The sequence below is a fragment of the Drosophila tropicalis genome, unplaced genomic scaffold (assembly GCF_018151085.1).
Source record: "Drosophila tropicalis isolate 14030-0801.00 unplaced genomic scaffold, ASM1815108v1 contig_443, whole genome shotgun sequence".
In the NCBI taxonomy this organism is placed as follows: Eukaryota; Metazoa; Arthropoda; class Insecta; order Diptera; family Drosophilidae; genus Drosophila; species Drosophila tropicalis.
Window position 1 is genome coordinate 1,324,981 of NW_027172907.1, and position 21,899 is coordinate 1,346,879.

The 21,899-nt window shown below is 37.4% G+C and overlaps 2 protein-coding genes across 7 annotated transcripts in view; one reads left to right on the top strand and one right to left on the bottom strand.

Moving 5' to 3' along the window:
- Nucleotides 1–7,384, top strand: part of Svil (Supervillin) — a 162,216-nt gene extending 154,832 nt beyond the window's left edge. Inside the window, exons 1-7 of one of the 2 annotated variants that reach the window (XM_068286526.1) lie at nt 2,478–2,665; nt 3,044–3,185; nt 3,261–3,801; nt 3,873–4,030; nt 4,095–6,125; nt 6,190–6,446; nt 6,512–7,384. In XM_068286526.1, the coding sequence (XP_068142627.1) occupies nt 2,648–2,665; nt 3,044–3,185; nt 3,261–3,801; nt 3,873–4,030; nt 4,095–6,125; nt 6,190–6,446; nt 6,512–6,751 (3,387 nt within the window). In that variant the 5' untranslated portion in view covers nt 2,478–2,647 and the 3' untranslated portion in view covers nt 6,752–7,384. Of the gene's footprint in view, nt 1–2,477; nt 2,666–3,043; nt 3,186–3,260; nt 3,802–3,872; nt 4,031–4,094; nt 6,126–6,189; nt 6,447–6,511 lie in introns of those variants that run through there. The other variant, XM_068286528.1, reaches the window with a different exon arrangement.
- Nucleotides 7,385–8,796: 1,412 nt separating this feature from the next.
- LOC137574286 (purine nucleoside phosphorylase) lies at nt 8,797–14,424 on the bottom strand. Of its 5 annotated transcripts, none has more exons than XM_068286530.1 (3): nt 13,964–14,424; nt 10,434–10,517; nt 8,797–9,845 (listed from the first exon to the last, which is right to left on the bottom strand). In XM_068286530.1, exons 1-3 carry the CDS (start codon nt 14,095–14,097, stop codon nt 8,990–8,992), a joined length of 1,074 nt encoding a protein of 357 aa, XP_068142631.1. In that variant the 5' UTR covers nt 14,098–14,424; the 3' UTR covers nt 8,797–8,989. The 5 variants fall into 5 exon arrangements, with proteins under 5 accessions (XP_068142631.1, XP_068142636.1, XP_068142633.1 ...); XM_068286535.1 differs by lacking the exon at nt 13,964–14,424 and adding an exon at nt 12,644–12,771; XM_068286532.1 differs by lacking the exon at nt 10,434–10,517 and having other exon boundaries at nt 13,964–14,423.
- Between the last annotated feature and the right edge of the window lie 7,475 nt (nt 14,425–21,899).

Sequence of the window (21,899 nt, forward strand, 5' to 3'; positions counted from 1 at the left end):
TCATTAACAATGATGGTCAAAGGATGGCTAATTATGAGCTACTTGGCAAACATTTATTTCAAATTCAATAAGTAAAAGCACATTCAAAATAAGTTGTCATATTCCAAATTTAAATGGAATAGAAATTTAAATATTAATAATAAAAACAAAACATTTCTCCGATTATACCCTTTAAACATTCATGTACGATCGATCGTTTAAAGTTACTTGTAATGTCAAATGATTCGTTTAGGTCCTCAAAATAGTTGCGTATACGTGATGTGGGTGTAGGTTGGGCAACAATGCGATAGTAGGAATAAGGCATTTGATGGAATTCTAATTAGGTGCAAGCTTCAAGTAATTTGAAAACGCTTTTACATCTAAGTAATGTAAACAGTTACCAGAGAACAAGTGTTTTGCTCCACTAGAGAGAGAGGGAGAGGGAGAGGAAAAGGGAGAAAGAATGAGTGAGAGCCAACGGCAAAGGTAATAATCAACAATCAGCAAACACAACACCATAACGTGAAACTATTATAATAAATTGGCATTCATTTGTTGATATATTCTCTGGCGTCATGCCCCTCCTTGGTACAAGCTCTGATCACACAGCAACAACAAAGACAATGGCAACAACAACATTTACCTTTTTGTTGCCGCATATTTGTTGTTTTTCGAATAGCTATTGAATCTTATACCCAATATTTGGTAATCGAAACGTTGGGATTTATGTTTTGTTTTTTGTTTAAGGTATTTTATCAAATATTTTTCTGTTTGTTTGTATATGTATGGAATGATTCATCATTTCGTATGGTTAGAGTTGTGTGTTGCTGCTGCCGCCGTTCAGGTGGTGTGTGTGTGTGTGTGGAGCAAAGTGAGGAAGAGGAAGCAAGAGTGAGAGCCTTCATTATGATAAAAACGCATGACACATACATTAAATTTCAAGAGAATTTCATTGGCTTAAGGGCGGTGGAGGGAGGAGGGGATGGGCAAAAGTTGAGAGGAGTGCGCCAAGGTTATGTCCATTGTTGCTTTTGTTGATTAAGTGTTATTTGTTGATATAAGAGAGCCATACAACAAATATGATTGACAACAGAAGCCAACTGAAAGATCTCTTCACTGTCCACAACAACAAACACTGTAAGCAACAACAACAAGTCTGCCAGTCAGTCAGCTAGTCTAAAAGAGTCTGAGAGTTGATAATGTCATTTGCTTAAGGCAAACTGCAAATAATCAATGAGGAAGTTAATCCAACAACGGGGCGCGGTTAAAATAAATAAAATCCAACTTGAAATCAACTCACTTAATGAACAAATTAATCATGGAATATAACTAGGGCAACGTCGGCGACATTACACACATAGTTAAAAGTTACTAGTTTTAATGGAAACCTTTCAGTACCCAAATAAGTCTTGATTGCTTACTTTAGTTTCCCATTTCGCATTCCTAGATCCGCCTATGAACACCTATATATTCTACAAAAGATGGATTAGGTACATATTTGACTTGTCACGAACGAACATTGGCTCTTCATTTCGTAGAGTTCTTTAAATACTTTTTGCAACATTAAAGGTTCAAACCATTTAGGTGCTCTGTATAAAATGCTGATTCAATTGGAATCTCTTTTTGAGAATTCTTTCTAGATTATAAGTCAAATTTCGCTATGAAAACTCGACATACTACACCTATGGCAATATTTAAGGGCTTCGTCCTGGCCAAATGCTTTACTCTTCCCATTTAATCGTTCATCAGTTTTTCCAAGGAGTTTTGGCAGGTAAAAATGTAAAAAAGCTTAGGCATTGAACGACGCCTAAATGGATCGAACATAGAAAAACGACGACACATTGTTTCGGTAGAGTATTAAAAAGTTCTTAAACTTATGATTTATGATCTCTGCATTTAAGAAATGAGCAAAGAAAGTATAGAGAAATGAACCATTTAGTAAATATTAGTTTGTGCCATCTATATGTAATCTAGCTAACTATCTATTCCAGGTAATAATCATGGAATAATCAAATTGAATTTATGTTCTAGCAATCTATTAATCAAGGAAATATAGATATAAATTATCAATTTCTATTGGCGTTTTTTTCTTTTCGTTGTAGTTTTCTTTACACTTGTCTGTTGAACACGATAAGACATAACAATTATTTTTGTTTTGTTGTTTTATTTGGTGTTTTGTTTGAAATGGAAATATACATATGTATGTATGATAAGTTAATATTGACACTTCATTAATGCTTTTCAAAGTTTAAACAAATGGGAATAGCAACAACAATAGCTTTGTAAGACTGAGAGACCTCTCCAGAGAGAAGTTGTCTCTCCAAGTGGTCTTATCTTATCTTTTTTCTCCCTATTACTTATTGTTCTCTCTCTCTGTCTGTCTCCCTCTCTGACTGTATCTCTCTCTCTATGTTTGGAATTCTTCTCTTAATGCATTTGACTTCAATTGAAATTGTTGTTCATCGAGAGGTGCGCACAATAATTTGCCAGTTGCTTAGTATACTTTGTGCGGGCAGCAAGCCCCCCAGTTTAGAGATAGATTTCGGGGGTCCAAACCCATTAATGGGACATACTTGGTATTATTGAGCCGAGTTTCTATCGTATATTCGAGGTGTGCCGCCCTTCACCTAGCCCTGCCAAACCGAACAACCAAAGCAAACAGAACAATATGAAAAAAGTGAAACTGGTAAACAAAATGAAAAACTTAGGGAAGCAAAAACATTCATTAAGGCGCAAATCGAAAAAACAGATTCTACAAATGGTTTTTCGATAAGCAACAACAACAACAATAACAGGTGGCAAATCAAACGCAAATACAGGTGATGCGTCATCGAAATGGACTGGGAACAACCCAGTTTTGTTATGGTTAGGCAATCATCGTTTGTCAACTCGATAAGGTCGAGATCGAAAAAGATGTTCTCCAAATTTGGTTATATGTATATCTTGTTTAATTTCTTTTTAAATGCCAAAAATTTGGTCTTAGATCAGTGTGTGGGCGTAAACAAAACGAGAGGGAAATGGACACATCATTAACAAATCTTTAATTCATTTTGTTAATCAACAGGAATCGCTATCTTTGGCCCATTCGCTGTCGGACAAACCATTACCTCCGTCGCCCTTAATACCAACCAGCCTTGAGGGTGGCAAAGTCTCAGATCGTTTGGGTAAATTGCAGTCCAATTCAGAGAAGTGGAAACAGCGCATAGGTAAGAGATTGATTTATGCAGAAAATTACTTTAGGTTTGGATTTGAAATTCGGATTGTGTTTGTTTGAATTGTAGAACAAACCGATGCCAAGAAGTTTACAGTCGCTGGACGACTTCAGACGAAATCACAATCTCCCGTGGAATTGCAATTTCAACGTTCACCCAATGATGCAGCCAAAAAGTGTCCACTGCTTGAGGTGCGCAGTGCCAATCAACCGCAATTGGGTCTGGCCAAAAGTCCCTCCATGATGGTCACCACAACAACCAAATCTACAGCGGCCCAGCGCAGTCTGAGTGTTAATCCCGAAGAGGAGAAGGAGAAGGAGTCGAGCCAGGCCCTGAGTCGCTCCAATAGCAATAGTAGCAGCGGGTCCACTACAGATTCGGATGGTGGCGGAGCTTGGCCACAGAATGCCAAACAGAGCAAAGAGTTGGCCAATAGCAAGAGTGCAGCTGCTCCCACCAATGTGGGCTCCAGAATTCTAGTGCCACGTCTCGATGATGAGGAGACCTTTGAGAACTTCTTTGTCTCGCAGATAAAAAAGCCAAAGCACGTGGAAGAGCAGCAGGATAAGGAGCAATTGCTGGATCTAGATGATATCAAGCCCACTGAGAGGTAAATTTCAGTTCCAAACAAAAAACAGAATGTAAAAATAAATTTAAAATTTAAAAACACATTTTTTTTAGGCTCGTAACTAAACGGAATATACAGGGGCCAAAGGGTCGGCGAGCTGCACGTAATCCACTCAAGAGTTTGGCTGCCCGGAGTGACATTAGTTCGGAGTACACCGAACAGAAATCCGGGATAGCCGAACGTGAACTGAGGCGTCTTAAACTGGAGTCATGTGAGTGGGAGAAATTTCTCTTCTAAGGCCTTTCAGTAATCTCTCTCTCTCTCTCTCGTTTTAGTCGGACATGGACGTAGTAACTTGGCAGCTGAGGCCATAGCCGGCTTGGCCTCTGTAGAGGATTTCAAATCGGTTGCTTTGCGTTCATCCTCGTTGCCCTTGCAACAGATGTGGCTTCCCCATAAGCCGGTAATGCTGCTCCATGTCAAGGGACGTACCCACGTGCAGACGCGACTGGTTAGCCCAACGCATCTGTCAATGAATCGTGGCGACTGCTTCATCTTGGTGGCCGAAACGCAACTGTTCCGTTATGTTGGCTCCTTTGCCAATGTCATTGAGATATCGCGCAGCAAGAAGATCTGTGCTGCCATTGTGGAGAACAAGGATTTGGGTTGCACAGCCAGTCAGGAGGTAATACTTACCGATGGCAAGTATCTGAACGAACGACAGTGGCGTCAGTTCTGGAAATTGTTGGGCATCCCATCGACGGATGAAGCAACTCCGCCAGAAATAGCCGATTCCGGGCATGCCGACGAGGATGACGTGTTTGAGAGCAGTTTGATTGAGACAAATAAGATCTACGAGTTCCAAGATGATGCACTCGTGCCCATGGAGAAATACTGGGGAAGTATACCCAAAGTGGATATGCTGGATACGCGTAAGGTGCTGGTATTCGATTTCGGCAGTGAGCTGTATGTGTGGAATGGCAAGAACGCGCCATCGGATGATAAGCGTGCGGCCATGCGTTTGGCCCAAGAGCATTTCGTGGCCCAGGATTCGGCTGATTATGCCCAATGCTATTTGAATCCCCTCAATTACGCGTCCATTGTGGGCAAGCGGGAGAGTGTGGCATATGTCAAGAGATGCCCCCAGCGACCGGATTGGTGTGTTTTGGGTAAAATAACCCAGAATATGGAGACGATTCTGTTTAAGGAGAAATTCAGCGATTGGCCTGAATTAGAGAGGGAAGATCTGGAGAAGGATTATCTGGCAAATGGTGTCAATATAGTGCGTGCCCTTAATGGCGCTGCCCTGTTCAAGGGTGAACCCTATCAGGAGCCAAATCTGGTGCTGGAGCAGGCCAATTTGGGGCGTGGCAACTTCTATTATGACACGGATACGATGCGTCATTGCGATATTATAACCAAGTCCACTGATAAATGGCAAATTCACGAATTCAATTTTGATGCGGCCAATTCACGAGAGGATTATGGTCATTTCTATTCAACGGAAAGCTATATAGTCCGATGGATCTATCAAATATCGGTTACAGTGCGTGAACTAAGCGGCAAAGTGTCCAATCGCAGCACTGTGGGCCGCGATCGCTGTGTCTACTTCACCTGGCAGGGTCAGGACTCGAGTGCTAATGAGAAAGGTGCCGCTGCTCTCCTAACAGTTGAATTGGACAAGGAAAAAGGCGCCCAATTGCGTGTGGCCCAGGGCGATGAGAGCACAGCATTTGTGCGTCTCTTCAAACAACTGTGGCAACATCGCGGACGCAAAGACAAATGTTTGGAGCGGCGTAGTCAATGGCGATTGTATCAGGTGCAGGGCAATGTCAAGGATGAGACCCTGCTCAAAGAGGTGGATTGTCAGGCCTGCCAGTTGCGTTCGCGCAGCTCCATGTTGCTAATCCATGGTCAAAAGGGTGTGGTCCTGGTCTGGCATGGCTCCAAGAGTTCATCGCACACACGAACCATTACCCTAGAGGCTGGGCAGGATTTGATCAAGCAAACGCCAAAGGATCTCTTCGCCTGCGAGAATTCCACTCTCACCGAAGTGGAGGAGGGTTCCGAGGATGAGGCTTGCAAACTGGCCTTGGGCTTGGACCAGCAACGACTGGACTATCACAGTCTGCTGCAATCAACGAAAAACTTCGACTATCAACTGAGAATCTTTCAGTTTAGCAGCACTCAGGGTGTGTTTAAGGCACAGGAGTTGATCGATGGATTGCGCTGCCAGGATCTGCATAGTCCATATCCATTTGCCCAGGCCCAGCTATATAATGCCCGACAGCCGACCATATTTCTCATAGATGATGGCACGGAGCTATGGCTTTGGATGGGCTGGTGGCCCCAGGAAGATATTAAGCGTAAGAAAACTATAAAACAAATACATATACATAACTATATATGTTAATTTGCATTTAATTTCAGTTAATACAGAGGAAAAGGATCGTAGCAGTCCGTCGACAAGCGATAATCGAGCTGGTGTCAATCGTTGGATCTCAGAGAGACGAGCTGCTTTAGAGACAGCCGTTGACTATTGGCGTGCCAAGCACGGCGAGAACGAGAAGGAAGCCTTCCATGGCATCAAAGGGCAAGTTGTGTGGGCTGGCCTCGAGCCATTGGCTTTCCGTGCCCTCTTCCCCGACTGGACAGAGCGCACAGATGTCAGAGAAATCAATTTAGAGGTAAGTCAAAGCATTTTCCCTCTCCCTTTGGCAATAAATAGTGTGGCCTCTACTCTTTTTTACAGGATGGACGCACGGACACCCCCATCATGATAAGCACAATGTTGGCACAAATGACACAAACCGAGTATCCCCTGGATGTCCTTAAGGCCCGCCCCTTGCCCGAGGGTGTGGAGCCGACACGACTGGAGGTCTACTTGAATGCCGAAGACTTTAAAGTGGCCTTGGGCTGCAGTCGGCCGGAATTCGAGCAGCTACCGATTTGGAAGCAGACCAAGCTAAAGAAGGAGCGAGGACTCTTTTAGGAGAAAAATGCAACTTATAGACTTGAACACACACACACACATACACAATCACAAAAACAAAGAATTGAAAAAAACAATACAAAAAAAAAAAACAAACATCTAAATTTTAGAAGCACATATACAATATATATATATACATATATATTTACTTTTTTTTTTGATATGCAACGATTGCTTTTGCAGCGGGCACTTATAAAAAAACATACGATGTATTCTACTATATATGTACTAGGACTATCACATACACACACTCACGTGCGCATATCCTTATGAACTCTCTATATATTAACACACGCATATACACACATACAATTTATATATCAATTTATATAAGCATCAATGCAAGAACTAAGCAATAATAAATCTAATCCAAACTCGCTTCATTCGAAAAATCTGTTCAGAGTTTGTTGGTTAACTATTATTATTATTATTATTATTATCATTATCATTATTATTTTACCTGTAAATAATACTAAGTTGATTTTGTTTTTTAACTTTTAATTTACACACATTATGTAATTAATTTTTAACGAATTAACGAAATTTTGCATTTGTTCAATTTCTGCAAACACCAAAAACAAAATTTAAAATTAACGACCTCTCGTTAAAATATATACATATTCACATTTTGGATATCGATTTAGTGTTAATTTTATTATTTTTTACATTTAATTCTTACGTCTATTTCTGTGTTTCTATTTTTTTTTTTTTTATTATTATTATTATGTTAAAAACAAATTTTTGCGTATTTGATTTTTATTAAATCAGTTTTACAAAATTCAACATCTTTATTTTCACTTTAATATGTGGGCCCATATAAGTACGCAATACATTTTTCGTTTCACCTACACAAGTAAAAAATCAACCTACAGCTGTCTTCTGTTGGCCTGGTATATCAGCAAATCTCGTTCAAGCCAAACCAATGAAATTTCAATTAAAATAATTGGTTTTCATCCTACTATTGATTTCTGTTCGCCTGGTATTTCAAAGATAGTTGGGCACTGAATTTCGCCTGTTTTAAAATTAGAATTTTAAATTTCTCAAAGATCAACCTACAGCTGTCTTCTGTTGGCCTGGTATATCAGCAAATCTCGTTCAAGCCAAACCAATGAAATTTCAATTAAAATAATTGGTTTTCATCCTACTATCGATTTCTGTTCGCCTGGTATTTCAAAGATAATTGGGCACTGAATTTTGCCACTTTTAAAGTTAGAATTTTAAATTTCTCAAAGATCAACCTACAGCTGTCTTCTGTTGGCCTGGTATATCAGCAAATCTCGTTCAAGCCAAACCAATGAAATTTCAATTAAAATAATTGGTTTTCATCCTACTATTGATTTCTGTTCGCCTGGTATTTCAAAGATAATTGGGCACTGAATTTTGCCACTTTTAAAGTTAGAATTTTAAATTTCTCAAAGATCAACCTACAGCTGTTTTCTGTTCGCCTGGTATTTCATTTTTTTTGTTGCTGGTATTTCACATATAAATTAGGCTAATAGTCCTTCAACCAGATGAACTGGCACTGGCAAGTCTTTAGCCTATTAATGTATGAATCAAGCGATTCTCAGAAGGGACAAAGTATAAATTTTCATGGTATCTAAAAAATAGAAATATTTGTTGTATATTTTTGCTGCTGAATAAAAATACATTTTTTTTGTTGCCTACTCCCCACTGCCGAAAAATGGTAAAACAAATTTTTTGTAGCATAAATTCTAGGCAAAATATAACGAATTGTGTAGCAAAATCTTAGGAGCAGATGAGAAAAAAACGTTTTGGTTGACCCGCACAAAGTGTGCAAAAGGAATCTCTCTCGTGCTTTAATATATCCCGTCAGTGGTTGCGTGCGATTAAGGCCGAATGTCCGGGAGAAGGCACATTGTCTAGCTCCCATTGTTTGATAGCCAGGGTCATCTTTCTCCTAGCTAGTGATGGATCCCTATTTCAAGCCTCATTTCACAAGCGGTGTAGTGGGGCCATGTCAGTTGGCGCCAGAGCCGAGTCTTCCGAGACTGCTCTAATCGCGCTCTTAAAACTAATTGTTTGAGTTATTCCTATTTTTATCATAATTTATTTAAAATCTTAAATTATTGCTTATACTGTAAATTTTGGGAAGTGATCCGGCCATGACTTAAATGCGAAATAAGTGACTAAAGTTTCAACTAGAGTTAAATTTAGAGTTCAATCCTTGCTGCTTCGTGGTAGGTGGTAACCTTGTCCGGAATCCCGCCAAATGATTGCCTATGAGGTTGTTTGAATTTGACGAATGAGACGTGAAACTAGCTCGCAGCATGCCTTCTGCCGGTTCTTAGCCACGGCCATGACTTCGTCATGGCTAGCCTCGTCATCCTTCTTATCGCTGTATTCGGTGGAACATTTGTTGGTGATCAGACTGAAAGCGAACACCTTCATGTCGCAATGGCGGGCAGTAATGACTTCATGCACCGTGGACATGCCAACGGCATCGACGCCCATCGTGCGAAGAGCCCTCAACTCGGCAATAGTCTCATAGGTGGGTCCACCCAGACAAGAATACACGCCCACATGCATATTAGCCTCGATGCCCATCTGTTTGCCAATTTCGAGTGCTTTGTTAATCAGTTCCTTGTTATAAGAGTTAACCAGAGCGGGGAAACGTGGACCAAAGCGAGGATCGTTCGGTCCCTGGAGCGGGGAATTGCCAGCAAATCCAAGCATATTTACGTGATCGTGCATTAGCATAATGTCGCCCACCGAGTACTTGGCATTAATGCCACCAGCGGCATTTGTCGCAAATAGATATTCGACACCGCACAATTTCATTACACGCACGGGCATGGAACATTTGGCCAGTGGATAACCCTCATAGAAATGGAAACGTCCCTGCATGGCCATAACGACGGCTCCCTCCAGATTTCCGACAACCAATTTACCAGCGTGTCCCTCCACAGTTGATACCGGGAAATTCGGAATTTTCTCATACTCAAAAACTTTCGCATCCTGAATCATATCTGCCAACGAACCGAGACCCGAACCGCAAATGATACCAATCTTGGGACGCATACTCGAGCCCTTCACAATGAAATCGGCAATTTCCTGAATAACCTCATAGGGATACCTAAATAAATGGGAGAAAAAATAGGATTAGTCACAGAAGAAATAAAAATAGACACAAGAACGAAAATCGTTACAAAATCTCTCCGCTGAAATTCATCATTCCAGTTGAAAGAACGTATGGAGTACATATGAAGAACATATTGTAGACAAGATGATAATAACAGTCGATAGAGAGAGAGAGAGAGAGAGAGAGAGAGAGAGAGAGAGAGAGAGAGGGAAAGTAGTACCTACTACTACTACTGCTCGTCCTTCTCCTCTTACTCTCACTTGTTCTCTTGCAAAAGACAGAGAAAAAAACAATAACAAATGCTCAATTTTATCTGAAAAATTTATGCACAATATATCAAACACTTTTGATGATTCACACACAATAAAATAGATGTATTTGACGACAAGATGATAAAGAAGTTGAGCGAGAGTTCTCGTCCTTCTCCTACTCCGCCCCACTTAAGTACTTCTTTTGCTAAAATTTATAAACAATTGATCAATCAATTATAATGATTCACACACACACACATATAATGAAACATACTATTAACTAAAATTACACTGAGGAACAACAAAAATTTGAATATTTGGAACTACAAACGTGTCTTCATTCATTACGCGCAATGCTCTAAGTTCTTCGGCTGAAAGATAGCATTGGATTTTCTCTTGGTTATTAATGTTATTGCTGCAAAAAAGAAAGTACAAATTCAATTCACCCACAAAAAGTAAATAAAGAAATAAACAACACACGAAGTTTTTTTTGGTTTTTTTTTTAATGGTTTTACGATACGAGAAGACCAGAAACAGGTGAGAAACCATCGTCATCTTATCGGCGAAACGGAAAAATTCTTTTTTTTTTTTATTGCGCGGTGACAGAAACCAATGTTATTGTTAGATGTTTGTCTAAATTGCACATTTATCAAGAATTTAAGCTACAATTAAACTACACTATGTGGTACTTTTTGTCTCCCTCCTGCCGTTTGACACAGGCCAACAAAACAAAGGTCTGAATAAAATATAAAAAAACAACAAGGAAAATGCAATGGATCAGTTTTAAGGTCCTTTTGTTAGCGAGAGAGTGAAAGGTTACACTACCTCTAGAGGCTAGACGTAGAGACATCCTGGTGAGCTGAAGAAAGGGTCTACGAATTATCCTTGCAGTTTTTCAATATTATAATTGCCATCTTTTCAGTAAATTTCATATATTTCCGAGGTGTTTCTGTTTGTATTTGAATCGATTAAGTTTTGTAATGATCTATTGGATTAAAAAGCAATAAAGCAATAAACATGCCTAGCCAAGGTCAACAGAGTTTCTAACAACACGCAAAGGACATTCAGTCACTCACGCAAGCTCTCAAAAGGATTAAGTGCAGCGAATTCATAAGAAATTCAGTTTATATGTTGGCTTGTGTAATTATTGGTTTCAAAACTGGTTCGAGGTTAAATTGCATAAACTTGAACTGAACTGGTGGCAGGGGATTGGCCCCACAGCCCCTTTAAATACCACAAAGCAAACAAACACACACACGACATACTCTACCTATCTATCTATCTATCTATCTATCTGCTGACTGTGATTAAGCAGAGTATTCATGTTTGTATGAATGTAATAGAGAGATGAAACATCAGTTTACACACGTGCTGCTGGGGACCAATGAAATCTTCTCGTGCAGTTTCATCATCATCACCCAACATCATCATCATCATCAGTTGTTTTTGTCAAGTTGTCAACTGATAAGTAATCAATATTAAAACAAAACGAAAACAAGACATTAAATGCGTCATAAAAGTAAATGTAAAATATGTATATACAGAAGTAACATCTCTTCCTCCTCCTCTTCTTTATGCGCCTTAACCCATCCATTTGAGCATAAATTTGACTAATTGAAACAATTTGGCTAATAAATTCGATTGGCTACCCGTTTTTCGTTTAGAACACGCGACCTATGAAAACTAATCGAGTTCTTCAATAGATTTTAGCAAGTTGATTGTTTTTTTTTAAAGAAAGAAAACAAGTTTCTAACTGAAACAGGAACGGAGGAGACCAGCGCCACGTTTGAAGTGGTCTCTTACGTCACACACACACACACACACACACTTGGAGCTTATCAGTTAATTGCCAATTGTTAAATATCGTTAGAAGATTAGATAAACCAAACAAAAAAAAGAACAAAATCAATCACTAATAGACAAACCCTAGGCCAAGGGAAAATGATCAGAAAGATCTTTAACTAGGCCATAATGAGCAAACCAAATCAATCCAAAGGGAAGGAACAAACGAACCGGATTGAGCCAGACATTCCTATTCTAAATATATGCAAATTAAAGATTTGCTTCGTTTTGTTTCTTCTTAATGAGCTACGCAAATTTTGTTGATAAGCTCCCATTGCGAGATCTGGATGGGCCACATATTTGTCCAAAATAACAACAAAAAGCACACACACACACACACAAATCTCGCTTCTTTTTCTCTATCAGCGGTGAAGATCAAGGGCAATACATGTATTTAAATAATCACTTACAGTTCGCTGTTTGGAGTGGGTACTACGGGTCTATTGTTTGCATTGGAAGGATCCAATTTTTGTCCAGCTTTACCGCGAGGATTCGAACAGCAATCGATTGTACACATGATGAAAATGATGATTTTTGAGAAATGAATTTGTTCTCTAAAATAATTTCGTTTTAAAACTAAACCGAAAGTTTCTAATGTTGTCTCTAAGCGAAAACAAAAGCAAGGCTAACTTTCTACAAAACTTTCTAATAAGCAAATGAGGGCGGGATCGATTTTGGGGTTGTTGGATTGTGACTTACAGCAAACTTTGGGGGGTTGGTATTATCTTCTCGTCATTGATAACTTTGGCATTTTTACGATCCGTGCAGGTATTACCCGATTTTCCCGAACCGCCTGGACCTGAGCAACAATCGCGAGAGCACATTTTCTTGTTGTTGTTGTTGTTGGGATGGTTATATATTCTATAGATGTATATCAATATATATATATATACAAATTGGCCAGATGCAGCAGTTTTAGAAGAAAAACGTAAGCGAAAGCAAATCAGAAGAATTTTGTTTTTGAATATTTTTGAATTTGGAATATAGAAAATTTGTTTTTTTTTTTTTTTTTTTTTTGAACACCAAGTCGAAAGGTTTTTTTGTGTGTGAGAATTTATGTGAGAAATAGCATTGAAAGCATTCTCCAAGTTGAAGTAAAAAAGCAAAAGCTACTACAATACACTGGAAAAAACAATAATCACATGTAAGCATAGGGGAAAGTAGACGAAGGAGCCGCAAGGCCACATCGATTGGTATAGAAAAAGAGACCAAAACAAAAGGCAAGAAAAAGCAGGTCAAAACAACCAAGTGCAAGTAGGGTGGGTGATGGAGCAGGTTGAGCAGGTGCTAAAGCATTCAGAATATTGTCAGGTGATGGTGTTGGAGGTTCTACTCCTCCTCCTTAATGACAGAATAGGCCAGTGACCCAGAAAAGAGCAGCACTTGAAAGTCAGGCCAAACACACACGCACTCATACACACACACAAACAGCTCTTAAATATTCTAATCGAGGATATTTGTCTTTAAGGATACATCAACTTAAACTTTATCTACTATCGATCATGTTCATATGTATTAAGGGCTATCAACTGAGGACTAAGGACAATTAATAACTATTAAAAGCTTTAAAATTGTTTCACCTTATGAAACTTCCTTATGAAACTTAAGTAGACAAATTTTTAAGCTTTATGAATGATCCTTAGTCCTTTTTTTTCACAATATTTAACCTTTTGGTATTAATAAAAGTTTCTTATACTAAAACTTTAGATAGTTATGAGAGATTTTCAAGGTATGAAGTTTTCAGAGGAATGTTTGATAGGCGAATGTTTTGAAATGAAGCCAAAAACAAAACTCTGTTTCAGATTTTGAACACTTGATTGATTCAAATATGATTTAAAGCGGTAAATAATGTCTTTTTTCTTTTGTCGGATTGAAAAACTACTTCAAGATCCTCAAGTTAAGAGCCTTAGTGATAAGAATGTTAAAGGGCTTCAATTGAAAGTTGAAGTGTTGATTGCAGTTAACGAGTTATTGGCGTGAGTCAGATGGAAGTCAATGAACAAGAACAACAAAACTTACGTGTGATTCTCTTGGGCTGTATAATCGGCTGTCTGTTGCCCGTTGCCATTGTTGTTGCTGCTCCCGTTGTGTCCGTTCTGATGGCCATTGGCATTGCTGGTGGCCACATCGCCATTGGAATTGTAACCCGTCATGATTCGCTAAGGAGTATAGACTGTATAATTATATAAGAGTCGCCGATCTTTGTGCCAAATGATGCCGATGATGTCGATGTCGCCTCTTCTGGTTATGTAAATTGTGTGCGCCGATTAACTTTCACGGGTTGGACGATAAATTCAATTTAAAAAAAAAAAACTGGAATGTTGCCTGAATAATGTCTTTTGTAATCTTGTTAGATTTTTCCTGACTCGATATGTTTACGTTTCGAATAGAGATGGATGGATTTTTTTTTCTTTTTTTGTGTGTGTAGCTCCTTGTGTTGCCTCTTCAATGTCCGGATGATAAGTGAACAGCGTCGTATGACCGCTTGACGGCTTATAAACGAAGCACGAGCAGCAGCCAGCACGGTCCTCAGTCTCGGTCTCTGTCTCAGTCTCGGTCTCAGTCGCTGCCGGCGCAACGTTGGTTATGTAGCCGCTGTCTCTGCCAACGATTGTTGCTGCTGGTGCTGCTGCTGTTGCCGCCTCGGCTGACTTTTTGCCTATTGTTCACAATTCAATTTGAAATTGTTATATATAAAATATTTATGTAGGTATATATAAATTAGTTACTATGTATATGTATGTATATATTCTGTAGCCGGAATCGTTGCTCCTAACTCAGTTAATTGAATAAATCGAATTCATTTCTAGACCAAACAGTAAACAAGACATATTACCCATTGATGTCCCCATACCCCGCTCTATGGACCTTGCTTGGGGGGCGAGGCTGTTCCTATGACCGGCAAATTTCTTTGCCTTATCGGATTGTTAGGCAAGATTATATGTAAGTACCAATGTCGACATAGTATATGTATATATATGTTTATGGCCAACTGAATGCACAGAAAAAGGCTTGTCCATTATTATTATTATATGATAAAGCAATCAGAAACACTGAGAGAAATGCAAAAGCCAAACTTTTTCTTTGTCTCTCATCAGGTTTCTGAATTGGCGAGTTATTTTTAAACTAAAAATATGCCACATGCCGAGTTCAACATTTTGTTTATAATAATTTTATTATATTTTTTATAGATTTTTGCTTATTAAGTTAACCTTTCACTTCAGCTCTTATCACTCTCTCATTTGTGCTCACAGATTAAACTAGGCGGAAAATTTTACAGTTTCTAGGGAGCTTTTTGGTAAGAAGATATACATACATACATATATAGGTACTCTTGAATCGGAATTCAATCAGTTTCCGAATGAGATTAGACTAGAGATAATGCAATGCATTCACTCGTGCGAAATCAGTTTGAAATATTGAATCACCTAGCAACTGAAAAGAAAAAAAGTTCCCTAAAGGGATGCCAAAAAGCAACGCGAACAATAAATATTTTCAATTGAACGAAAAAAACAAACAAATCAATCTCTGACGCATGTCTTTCGATTTCCATTGATGCATTACACTTACATAGGTGCCTATATGAAATACATTGATAAGGGGCCAATCTCCTTATCACTAATCTGACGTTAGCTCTTCCAGTTCCAGTTCCAGTTCGTGTGGGGTAAGATTTTGCATTGAACCGCAGTGTTGAGCTGTCGGGTAAACAAGTTTATTACTTAAATATACAAAAAGAAATGCATTGGAACAGATACTGCAATCCTTACACGAAGTGATTTGGCAATTTATACCTTAATTAACACCTCCTCCAAGGGGTCACTGCATATTGATTAAATGTCTGAAAATATATAGAAACCAATAATATTGTCATACATAATCCTAATCAACACACAACAACCAGATCGAACCTCTATATGCGATTGCATTTCTTTTTTGCTTAACTTTACAAACATCTAGCCTCCCTTTGATTAAAAAGTCATGTCTAGACATTGACGAAAACAAAATTGTATTAATAAAATTAACTAGAAATTTACTAAATACATTATATACTGCATTTTTACTACACACTTGGTTCAATTGAAAACTGACCTCGTCTTGAGGAAAGTGGAAAATTCCCACACATGATAAGCGAGCCAAAGAGGCTCAAACACAAACGAAAATTTCCATTCAGTTTACTTTACATGTAGAGTAAAAGAAGTTTCGAGAGTTGCTCATTATATCTCTTAAATGACATCTCCAAAAAAAAAAACCCAAAAAAACCCAAAAGAAAAGAAAAGAAGCAAAACAAACGAAACGCAAGAGAAGAGGTCAAGTTGCGCCTGCGTTGTATTAGTACAACAAACTCATTATGATTGCAGCCGACATAAAAGTGTGTGTGTGTGCGTAAACAGTGCGTTGTAGGTCCGTCCATCCATCTATTCATCCGTCCGTCCCTTTGCGATTGTCGCGCAACGTGCTAGAGATACAAATTCGAATGAAAATACTGATAATGAGAATTGAATGAACCACTTGAAAATAAAATATATATATAAATTAAAAAATTCCCCTTAAATACCCATTAATAATCGGCTTAAGTCTCTAACATCGACCATAATGCATATTTTGGCTAAATTTCGTTTTTAGTGGCATTGGAAAACTCATAGATTTCGCATGTTTGATCAAAATGGAGGAAAGGAATCCCTTTCAACCTTTTGCCAAAAGTATTTAATGGCTACTCTTATTAACACTTTTTGCCCATTTTCTTTACATTTTGTAATTTAAACTAAATTTATCAATAACAATTGCAATTAAAAGATCATTTTTGACTAGATTGTGACTAAAACGCATTGAAGAATGAAATACAGTGAAACCTCAATATAGCGAATCTAAAGGTAAACAGCAAATTTTTGTTTATACCTATGCTTGGTGTTATTTTTATGATATTGACTCGCCTGAGTTATTAGCTCAGGTAAATCTGTCGGTACCATCTAGACGGAGTAGACATCCTATTATACCTTTAACCCTTAGTCGTTGTTCTTCTAACTATGCCATGCATAAAGCTGTTAGGGTCCTCTGCTCTGATTATAACCTTTTATTCCCTGCTAAATGCTCAGGAATCTATCTATCCTTTCCTATTTAGTTCAAAGATAGAATTCTTTGTTTGTCTGTTTTATATACCCTTGCAGAGGGTATTATAAAATTGGTCAGATGTTTGTAACGCACAGAAGAAGACGTTTCCGACCTGAGTTGATATAGCCATGTCCGTCTGTCCGTCCGTCCTTCGGTGCGTATGCGTTTTACTCAGCCATCTTCGAATCTATCGCGATGGAATTTTTTTTTTTGGGTCTTTTTATTAAGATATTTTTTTATTTTATTAAGGGCTTTAAGTAAGATAAAGTATGAAAATTGTCAGTATCGGATTACTATTCATATAGCTCCGGTCGGTCGGGTGGGAGCTGCGTAACAGGCTTTGTCCTGGTGTCGTATAGTATCGTCAACGTCCGTTATTATTATTCGATCGTTTCAAGGGACTTGAAGTTAAACTCGAGGTTTCACTGTATATTTAAATATTTGTATATGTATGAGAGACGTTAAAAGCCATTTCATTTTAATAAAAAATTGGATGGGGAATTCAATTCACTTTCGTTTGTAGTTCAAGAACTAAAGTACTTTAGTATAAATCAAAGACGTAAAACGATCTCGCCCAAAATAAAAAAAAAAAAATTTATAAAAAATTCATAATATTCATTTAAATGCTAAACTAAATATTAGTTTATCTTATGTTAAACTATGTATCTGAAAACTTCTACTTAAAAGAAGTGTTCATTGAGTTAGTTGGAAGCCGAGACAAAAAAAAAGGTTTAAGTTTAAGATCACCAACAAAACGAAAAAAATAAACAAATATAGTTTAAATGAAGCAAGTAAGTCGACTCGTCGACTTGGGTATACCATACACCTGGTGAAACAAATATTTCTTATTTCGAAGACCAAATGTATGTCTATTAAATTGTTTTTACATGTCTTATACTATGTGCTATCTCGCTCACTCTACAAACACACGAGCACTCTAGCGCCGCTACTAGCCAACGTCCAATTCTGGCCTTGTGGACCGCGTAGTAAAATACGTTCATACGCATATTTTACATGTTTCTAGTCCGATTTCAATAAAATTTGGTAGTTTGGTAGAAATAGATAAGATAAATTAGTCTGCCAAATTTAAATGCGATAGTCAAAAAACTAAAGGAGGAAATCGTTTTTTTCTAAATTATGGAGGCGGAAGTGGGCGTGGCAAAATGTGAAAATATCTAAATTCTCCGCGCATACTATGCCAGTATACATACTAAATTTGGTGACTTTAGCTTTGTTAGTTTTTGATAAAATCAGTTTTGTTTAATTTGCGGGGGCGGAAGTGGGCGTGGCAAAATGTTTAAATAGCCAATATCTGCGCGTCTATTAAACTAGTCTACATACTAAATTTGATGTCGGTAGCTATCATAGTTTTGAAGGAAATCACTTTTATGTAAATTCCGGGGGCGGAAGGGGGCGTGGCAAAAAGTTTAAACAATTAGTTTCTGCGCGCTAACTAAACAAGCATATAAACCAAATTTGATGTCTCTAGCTATTATACTTTTTGAGAAAAACAGTTTTGTGTGATTCCTGGGGGCGTAAGGGGGCGTGGCAAAAAGTTTGAACAGTTAATTTCTGCGCACTAACTAATCGGGTATACAAACTAAATTTGATGTCTCTAGCTGTCATACTTTTTAAGAAAAACAGTTTTATGTGATTCCTGGGGGCGTAAGGGGGCGTGGCCGAAATTCCAAATTACTCTGAACATGTGCATACTACACGAGTATACATACCAAATTTGGTGGCTCTAGCTCTTATAGTCTCCGAGATCTGCGTGTTCATACGGACGGACGGACGGACGGACGGACGGACGGACGGACGGACGGACGGACGGACGGACGGACGGACGGACGGACAGACGGACATGGCTAGATCGACTCGGCTGTTGATCCTGATCAAGAATATATATACTTTATAGGGTCGGAGAAGCTTCCTTCTGCCTGTTACATACATTTTGGCGACTTTAATATACCATTTCACCCTATGGGTGTATGGTATAAAAAGATATTGAGGAGATTAATTTAAGTTCTACTAAATTGCAGAACAAAAACAAAATTGATTCTTTAAGTAATCTGCAAAGAGTAGAGAAAAATTCAAGAAGAACAACTTTTTTTTTGTTTTTTATTTTGCATTTAAATTTACGTTTATTTTTGGAATATAATTCATTAGTTTAGTTGTCTTTATTATTATTTTGGTGTGTATTGGGCTTATTATTTTCAATGATTTTATTTGTAAGAGTTGTTTTCAAATTGTTTTGCATTTAATTTTTCGATGATGATGATTTGTGTGTGATTGATTGATTGATTGATTGAGAGAGAGAGAGAGATGGATAGAGAGTGAATATTGAATTGTGTTTACTAACATTTACTTGCATTGAAATTGATTGATTTCATTTGATTTGAAGGAAACAAAGAACAAGTCCAGGAAAACTCCAGCCAAAGTGTTCCCATTGAATCCAAGGGAATCCATTCGTGGAAACGTTTTTAAGTGAATGAATGATATACCAAGTGCATAAGTAAATTGTTAATAAAACTAAAAATATAATTAAATAAATGACATTTTTTTGACGTTTTTTTTGCCACAAAATCCATTCAACTTTTTGTTGTTGTTGGTTTTTTTTTAATAAAATATTTGTTAAGGAAATTTAAAAGACAAGCCATAAAATTGGAAAACTAAATGAATAAATGTCTAATGGGTAATATAATTTATTTATTTACTTTATATATTTATAGTTTTTGTTTTTTTTTTTTTAAATATTTTTTTTTTAAGGCAATTGCGGGTTATTAAATGTTTCTTTCTGGTATTTAATTCTTGATATTTGTGATAAAGTAAAAAAAAAAAAAAAAAAAAATTTGTTAGGGTTGTGTTTTTTTGTTTTTGTTTTTGGAAATGTTGAGATGGAACCTGGGATGCGGGGGAGGAAATGGGTTTGGTGGAGGGAGGTAGGTAAAGTGGGAGGTGTTCTTGGGTGGGAAGGTGTTAAAAAGCTGATCTTCTGCCTTTTTCCCTTACCCCAAGACAAATTCAACACATTCTCGACGGAAAATCCTATTCTGTTTTCTCACAGGGACATTTTGGTTTTCTTTTTGGTTTTTCTTCGTTTTTTTTTTTTGTGGGACGGTTTTTCGCAATGAAAAAGGCACGAATGTGTGTATGTGTGCGTGTGCGTGTGTGTGTGTGTGTTTTGCTTCTAATCGAATAGCTCAAATTTTCCAATGTGCTTCTTCTTTTGCTTTGTTTTCTCAACTGGTTATGTTGTTGTTGTTGTTGCTGTTGTTTTGATTTGTTTTTAATTATAAGCATTTGATTCTCGATCGTCGATTTGGTTTCTGTTGTTGTTTTTTTTTTTTTTTTTTTTTTTGTATTTTTTTTTTTTTTTTTTGTTTTAAATATGATGTAAAAATCGTTTACAAACAATTACCCAAAAATAAAATAAAAATAAAAACATTTGTCAAAAATAACAATATATTATGTAAGTATAATATTCAATCCGATTTCTTGTTCTTGCTGTCGTTGTTGTTGTTTTATGGTTGTTGTTGTTGGTGTTGCTGATGCCGCTAGTTGTTGTTGTTGTTTGGGAGGGAGTTACGCGTGGCGCTTCCGTTTCATGATATTCAGGTTTTTTTGTTTTATCGTATTGAAACGATCTGACACTCCACCTCCACCTCCTCCTCCTCCTCCCATTACCCCCCTCACTTGGCACGTGGCACTTGCACTGGCACTGAGAGAGAGGTGGATGGGTGGCTGATTCAGAATGGAAGTGAAGTGGCCAAAATGAAAGGCTTTCGCTGTGAGTCATTGAGAGAAGGAAACTTCAATCAAAATCACATTGAAAAAGTCTCATGAATTGAGAATTCGAAGATTAAAGAACTAAGACACACACACAGACAAGGATGGTTAGTCCTTAAACTACAGGTAACTCCCCCCAACTAACTAGTTAGACTATACACTTGATTTCGTTTACTTTTGCTGTTTTTGTTTGGTTGTCGTCATTTCTGTTTTGTGTTTGTTTTAACGGTTTGGTGTTCGTTTTTAAATGTTTGTGTACTTTTTTTTTTTGGTTTTTTGGTTTTTTAGTTTTTTTGTTTTTTTTGTTTTTTTTTTTTGGTTTTTTTTTTTTTTTTTTGTGGCACTATTTAGAGGCGAGCTTTTCAAAAGCTATATTAAGGACTTGCAACGAGACGAGTGACTAATGCACATGCGGTGAATATGCGCTGCCGGACATTGGGCTCGATTTGGGGTCACATGGTTAGTGTGTCCACTTCTTGGCCACGACCGGGTTGTCTTAAAAGTCAAACTAGAGTAGACAGAAAGAATATTTTTTGAGACAATTACAGAGAGAGATAGACAGACAGAGAGATAGAGATAGAGACATAGAGAGAGGAGAGTTAGTTAGAGAAATTCAGAGAGAGAGATAGAGAGATAGAGAGAGAGAGAGAGAGTATTTCGTATTTATAAATATGTTGGTTAAGTATTATTAATCATTAAATATGCTAATTCTTTTGGTTTTTATCTTAATTTTTTTTTTTTTTTTTGTTTTTTGTGTGTTCAAGTGAAAAATGAGAAATCTATTTACTAATTTCTTTTTTTGTTTTTACTTTGTTTCTTTTATAAATTATAAGTTGTTTATGGCATTTTGTGGCAATTGTTGTCGAGTTCTCTAGAATTAAATATAATGTAAAAATTTATTGCAACATATGTATTTTTTATATAGTTATCAGATAAATAGAAAAAAAAAATATTAATAATTGCCTAAAATAAAACATAAATAAAATTACAACTTACATTTATGTTTATGGTACAAAGTAAATCAAATGATTGCGAAATACTAAATACACAATGTGAAAAT

What these genes read in the sequence shown, in the direction of transcription:
- LOC137574286 (XM_068286530.1), bottom strand. Translation starts at nt 14,097, where the DNA reads ATGACGGGTTACAATTCCAATGGCGATGTGGCCACCAGCAATGCCAAT. An exon ending in ACAGCCCAAGAGAATCACAC is followed by an intron (nt 10,518 to 13,963) that starts GTAAGTTTTGTT and finishes TCTTTTTTGCAG; the next exon opens with CAATAACATTAATAACCAAG. An exon ending in CGCGTAATGAATGAAGACAC is followed by an intron (nt 9,846 to 10,433) that starts GTTTGTAGTTCC and finishes CCATTTATTTAG; the next exon opens with GTATCCCTATGAGGTTATTC.